We start from the raw sequence: 5575 nt of genomic DNA, 5'->3' as shown, positions 1-5575 counted from the left end.
ATGTGGTGAGTACACACTCAGGAATGCCACGCTAGAGGCAGGGGCTACACTCAGCAACATGGATAGATTGCAGGACTGAAATGTTGAGTGAAGATGCAAAAAAGAAAACCAATCTTATAAACTAAAAATACCTATACACACGAAACAAGACTTCATGTTTTATAAGGATGCATACATATTCAGAAATACCTTTCGAACATATTAGAGCCATGGCTATGGTGGGGGTAGGGGTGGTGGCTGGTGTTCGGAGGGGAGGGAAGGAGAATTACTAGAGTGGGGATCCCACACACACACACACACACACACACACACACACACACACACACACACGGAAACTTGTATAGAACAATTCCTTCTACAGAAATTTGTATTTTAAACAATGCATTTCCACCTGTGGATTTTCAAGCATTAGCCAATGAATTGGGAAGTAGTTTTAGTCATGCAGTCAGTTGCGTCTCACAAGAAGGGGTGTGGAGCTTCTGGCCCCCAACAGTCAGTGAATACATATTTATTACCTGCTATATTGCCAGACACTCTTCAAGGTGTTAGGGATGGTACAATGAATGAGACAGCAAAAGCCTACCTTCTTGTTGTGGATTCTGGTTAGCCCCTCTGGCATTAGGCCAGGTAAGTTGTTGTGTATGTCTAAGATCAACCATAGGCCAGTCTGTCTGGGGCCTGGGAGTATGGTGCTGGGGTTGCCTTTTACCTGGGTGGCTTTAGGAGAGACTTGAAAATTCACAAGGAGATAACTAAAGGAAAGGCCCATTATGATCTGAAATTATTTAGCTCACATACGCCTCCAGTTGTTTTTTTGCAGGAGCAGCTTCATGTTATATCCGCAGTCTCTCCTAACAGCAAATATTTTTGAGACTGCTGATATGACTGATCAGAAATCCACATACCGCCCCAGAGCAGATTTTTACTTTAGTGAGTTTTTGTCAAACTCACTAAAACCTAAGATAATGGCTCCATTAACGCTACCTTATCAATGGTCAGTCCATCAGGGTCATACAACAAGTAAGAGGCATATTGCTGCTATTAAAGACTGCTTTGCAATTTTCTGGCATTCTATTTTTGTTTCCTAGCTACTTATTCCCTATTTGGAAATGGTAATAAAGCGGTAAATAGGACTGGGTCAATCCCCAATTTTAGAAATGCTATAAAGACAGTCTCCAAATTTTCTCTGTGTATGTTCCCAAAGATAGTAAACTATTTAAATTCACAGATTCATTCAGTATACTTGTTATTGAGTCCTTCCTGGGCATGTAGCACTGTTCTAAGTGTTGGAGTTACAGAGATGAAAGGTTACAAAGATGAAAGTTACAAAGAGACAATCTTTCCTCAAAAGCATGTAATTCGATAAGGTCAAAACTTATTTTCCTGTGGGAACAGAATTATTTTCCTCCTTTTTTTGTCTTTTTTCGTGTCCGGCAATGGATCGCAACCCTCAGTGTCGTGCCCGCACCGGACCGGGACCAGCAACGGGATCGCAACCCTTGGTGCTGCGCCCGCACCTCACTCAGCCAGTGAGTGGGAACCGGTCTGTATGTGGGATCCGAACCCTCGGCAGGAGCGCCGCCGCGCTCTCAAGCGGCGCACTGCAGCAGTGCGCCACCGGGCTGGCCCCGAGATCATGTGCTTTTATTTATTCTCTCTAACCTTCCCTTTTGCATCTTTCCCCTAAGGCCATCTTCTGAAGGGTCAAAACAGCTCAGTGTCCTCATGCTGTTTTGACCCTTCGGCTGGCCCCGAGATCATGTGCTTTTATTTATTCTCTCTAACCTTCCCTTTTGCATCTTTCCCTTAAGGCCATCTTCTGAAGGGTCAAAACAGCTCAGTGTCCTCATGCTGTTTTGACCCTTCGCTGTGGCACCTCTCTTAGGTCTGTGCCATTTCACAAAATGGTCAAGATTCTACAATTATTTGTTTCCTTCTCCCAGTTCTTCAATCCTCCTGATCTTAACTAGTTGTAAGGAGGAAAAATCTGATTAAACTGATTTGCATTAATTCACCTTCCTTCCTCCAGCAACAGATACTTGTATTTTGAGATTTGTACATGCTTCCCGCTCCCACTTCTTGGGAGGGTTTCCATTTCTAGTTTTGAGGTGTTATGTAGGATTCAATGTATTTTTAATAATTTAAAGTCAACATGGAACCACCAGATTCTCTTCTTCAGACATCCACATATATATTAAAAATTGTTAAAAGATTATTCAGGAATGTTATTTTAAGACTTATGTGCTGTTTAGAATGAGTGTAGGTAAAATTTCAAAATTAATTACCATATCCATGGTATCCTTTTATTAAAAAAAATACTTGTATGTTAAGAAAAACGGTGATCAGATTGTTCGGCATTTGTATTTCCAAACATAAATTGTTACTGATCATAATTAAATGAATAACATTTTAAGATATATTTGCATCTATCATAATTGTTAATGATTGCTTAAAAATAGTCCCAGAATGAGAAGGAAACAGTGATTAGATTAACTAGCACTGTTATTTTTAAGGCATAAGTCTGGTTTAAAATTCAGCATGTTAAAGAAAATGAGATAACACATTGTATACATGTATTGAGACATTACACTGTACCCCATAAATATGTACAATTATTATGTATTAAAAATAAATGAATAACTAAAAATTTAAAAAATGAGATAAAGTTATTTAAAAAAATGGAATGATCTCCAAGCCGTCATTACTGTTTACTGTAAAGCAGATATAGGACACAGTCCTTTATTTCTGGTCGCCACTAATGAGATTAGAATCTACGAAGCTGGTAGGAAAATGAGTTCGCGACCAAAATGCTTACTCAGTTACTACAGGAGATCAAAGAATATTACACTAAATCTGGAATCTACAAAGACAAAGCAATTGTTTTCTTTGAAAAATATGTAGGGCTTAGAAAATTTCTGGGATTTATCTGTAAAAGCACCCTCTGGACCCTAATAGTGACGTTTTAAGGAAACACTCACTCCCTTCTCAAGGTAGGAAGGATAGGAGGTGGCGTTTTGTGGGCTCCTATGGTGGTTAAGTTCTCAGAAGACAGTACTGGAAATTAGATAATTGCTGATGTCATATTTTTCACAACAGCAAAAAAAAATTGGTGTCCTGGGGGCTATAAAAGCAGCAGCTTCTACCTTTCCCATCACGAGCAGAATCATCGAAACAGGTAAGTGTTTCAGCAAACTGGGTACAATTGGTTTGTTAGCTGCGATACTTCTTGGCTAATTTTCTTCCCTCGTGTTGTTTTTGCCTTTTGTCTCTTGATACTAGGTTCTCCTTTCCCTGCTGCCCATAACTCAAGTTAGAGTTGAATTCAATGGCCGCCCTGCAGAAATCTGTGAGCTGTTCCCTGATGGGGGCTCTGGCCACCGGTTGCCTCCTTCTTGTTGCCCTGTGGGTGCAGGGAGGGGCAGCCGTGCCCGTCAGTTCCTACTGCAGACTTGACAAGTCCAACTTCCAGCAGCCCTATATCACCAACCGCACCTTCATGCTGGCTAAGGAGGTACTCATCTCAATCTCTCTCTCTTATCATATCTGTTTGGAACCCAAAGAGGTCTTAAAATCTTTCTTCTTCAGAGCACTTCTAAGATCTTTAGGAACCCATTATTTATCCCTACAGGTAGATCATTCCCTGTGTCTCTTCTGAGACTCTTTGGGAATCTGCTTTTTACCAGAACTCCTTCCTTCCGTTTTGGCCTTTAGGGTACATACACTGAGTTTTACCCAAAGAGGAGCCACTCAGTAGTGCATCTGATTATTAATCCCCCCCCCACTATGCATTATTCTAAACCTATGCACATTCCTGAATTCTATCTCTAGTCTTTATGAGGTTGCTCTGGGGAGAGGGGATGTAGTGCATCTCCACTTATAGACTTTTTCTTCATCTCCTCAATGTCCAGGCACTTAGTCTTTTCTTCTCTTCCAGGCTGGTTTGGCAGATAACAACACAGATGTCCGTCTCATTGGGGAGAAGCTGTTCCGTGGTGTCAATGTAAGCTATCGTGATGAGCGGGACAGTGTGCCATTTATGGTTACTTGGAGTGGTGGGGATGATGATTTGTGTCTTCTGGATGCCCCCTAATTTGACCCCTGCTGTTTTCCTTCCACCTGCAGATGAGTGAGCGCTGCTATGTGATGAAGCAGGTACTGAACTTTACCCTTGAAGAAGTGCTGCTCCCCCAGTCTCATAGATTCCAGCCCTATATGCAGGAGGTGGTGCCCTTCCTGGCCAGGCTCAGCAACAAGCTAAGTGCATGTGTAAGTTCTTCTCTTGGCCTATGCCCACCCACTCCTAGCTGCCTTCCTTCCCTTCTTTTTCGATTTAGAACCCTTTTTCTGCCACCCCCCACTCCTTCCCCACCCCTATGCCAGAAGTGCCTCAGCAACTCTATTAACAGGAGTCATTTGAAATCACAGAGTGTTTGCTTTTGCTTTAATTGTCACGTGTTGAGTTTCTAGAGGGGAATGGGATCTGGAAAACAACTGTGTGGGAGCCTCGTTTGTTTATACCTGGAAAAAACCCCAATTCTGGTTATGCTTGAGGTTAAAGGTGATGGGAACTGTAAGGCAAGACGCCTAGATGTGGAAGTAGTTCCACGAGTATAAATCGCTGGCAGGAGGGAATGGCAAAGAGAGAAAATGAAGAAGGAAATGGGAAGGTTTAACATCAGTAGTGGGTGGGCAAAGACGTCATGGGATATGACAAAATCAGGAGTGTGTGAACTCAATACTTCTGAACATATTTATATATATATTTTTTGGTGGCTGGCCTTGATGTTATCAGCACCACGCTCTAACCAAGGGAACTGACCGGCCAGCCCCTCTGATCATTTAAAACTATGAAAGAAGGTTGGAGTGGAGTGGGCAGAGTGGAAAGGTGACTGCATTCACTGAGCAGGGCTTACTTTCCATGCGAGTTATTTTATGTACATCACTGTGCTGAGCACGCAGTGTTGATGAGGTGCTACTGATGAGGGTGTTATTCCTGACAGAATTTGCATAAACCACTCCACCTGTTCCACAAACTTAAACCTTAGTAAGACTTTCCAAAGATGAAGAGAGGTCCCCGGTAAGGGAAGTGACTGGATTTTGGTGTCCAAGGGAATTCAAGAGCTTGGAAATCTAGGTCAGTGGTGAAATCTAGGTCATTGTGGGCAGAATTACCAAGAGCTTTAATTCCAGGTGAATTGTAACACACCTCAGATGGGGTGCAGGGGTATATGAAGCTTCCACAGGACAACATTAAAATAGTTACTCCTGTTATTGTTTTTTTTTTTTTAGCGTTTTGAGGGTGATGACCAGCATATCAAGAGGAATGTGCAAAAGCTGAAGGACACAGTGAAAAAGGTATGACTGATAACTGCTAATGCTAAGTCATTCAATAGCAGAGATAAACAAGGGTGATGACCAGCATATCAAGAGGAATGTGCAAAAGCTGAAGGACACAGTGAAAAAGGTACGACTGATAACTGCTAATGCTAAGTCATTCAATAGCAGAGATAAACGTTGTTTTTCTTTCCTTTCCTTTCTTTCCCCTCCGCCACCACTTCATGGTTTTTTTACTTGA

General features: G+C 42.0%; 1 protein-coding gene across 1 annotated transcript in view; it reads left to right on the top strand.

Moving 5' to 3' along the window:
• The first annotated feature begins 3268 nt into the window (after positions 1 to 3268).
• Positions 3269 to 5575, top strand: part of IL22 (interleukin 22) — a 5430-nt gene continuing 3123 nt past the window's right edge. Inside the window, exons 1-4 of the mRNA XM_008588855.1 lie at positions 3269 to 3511; positions 3935 to 4000; positions 4123 to 4266; positions 5290 to 5355. Coding sequence (XP_008587077.1) covers positions 3326 to 3511; positions 3935 to 4000; positions 4123 to 4266; positions 5290 to 5355 — 462 coding nt within the window. The 5' untranslated portion in view covers positions 3269 to 3325. The remainder of the gene's footprint in view (positions 3512 to 3934; positions 4001 to 4122; positions 4267 to 5289; positions 5356 to 5575) is intronic.

The sequence above is a fragment of the Galeopterus variegatus genome, unplaced genomic scaffold (assembly GCF_000696425.1).
Source record: "Galeopterus variegatus unplaced genomic scaffold, G_variegatus-3.0.2 Scaffold5073, whole genome shotgun sequence".
NCBI lineage: Eukaryota > Metazoa > Chordata > Mammalia > Dermoptera > Cynocephalidae > Galeopterus > Galeopterus variegatus.
This window is presented reverse-complemented; position numbering and strand designations above follow the sequence as displayed.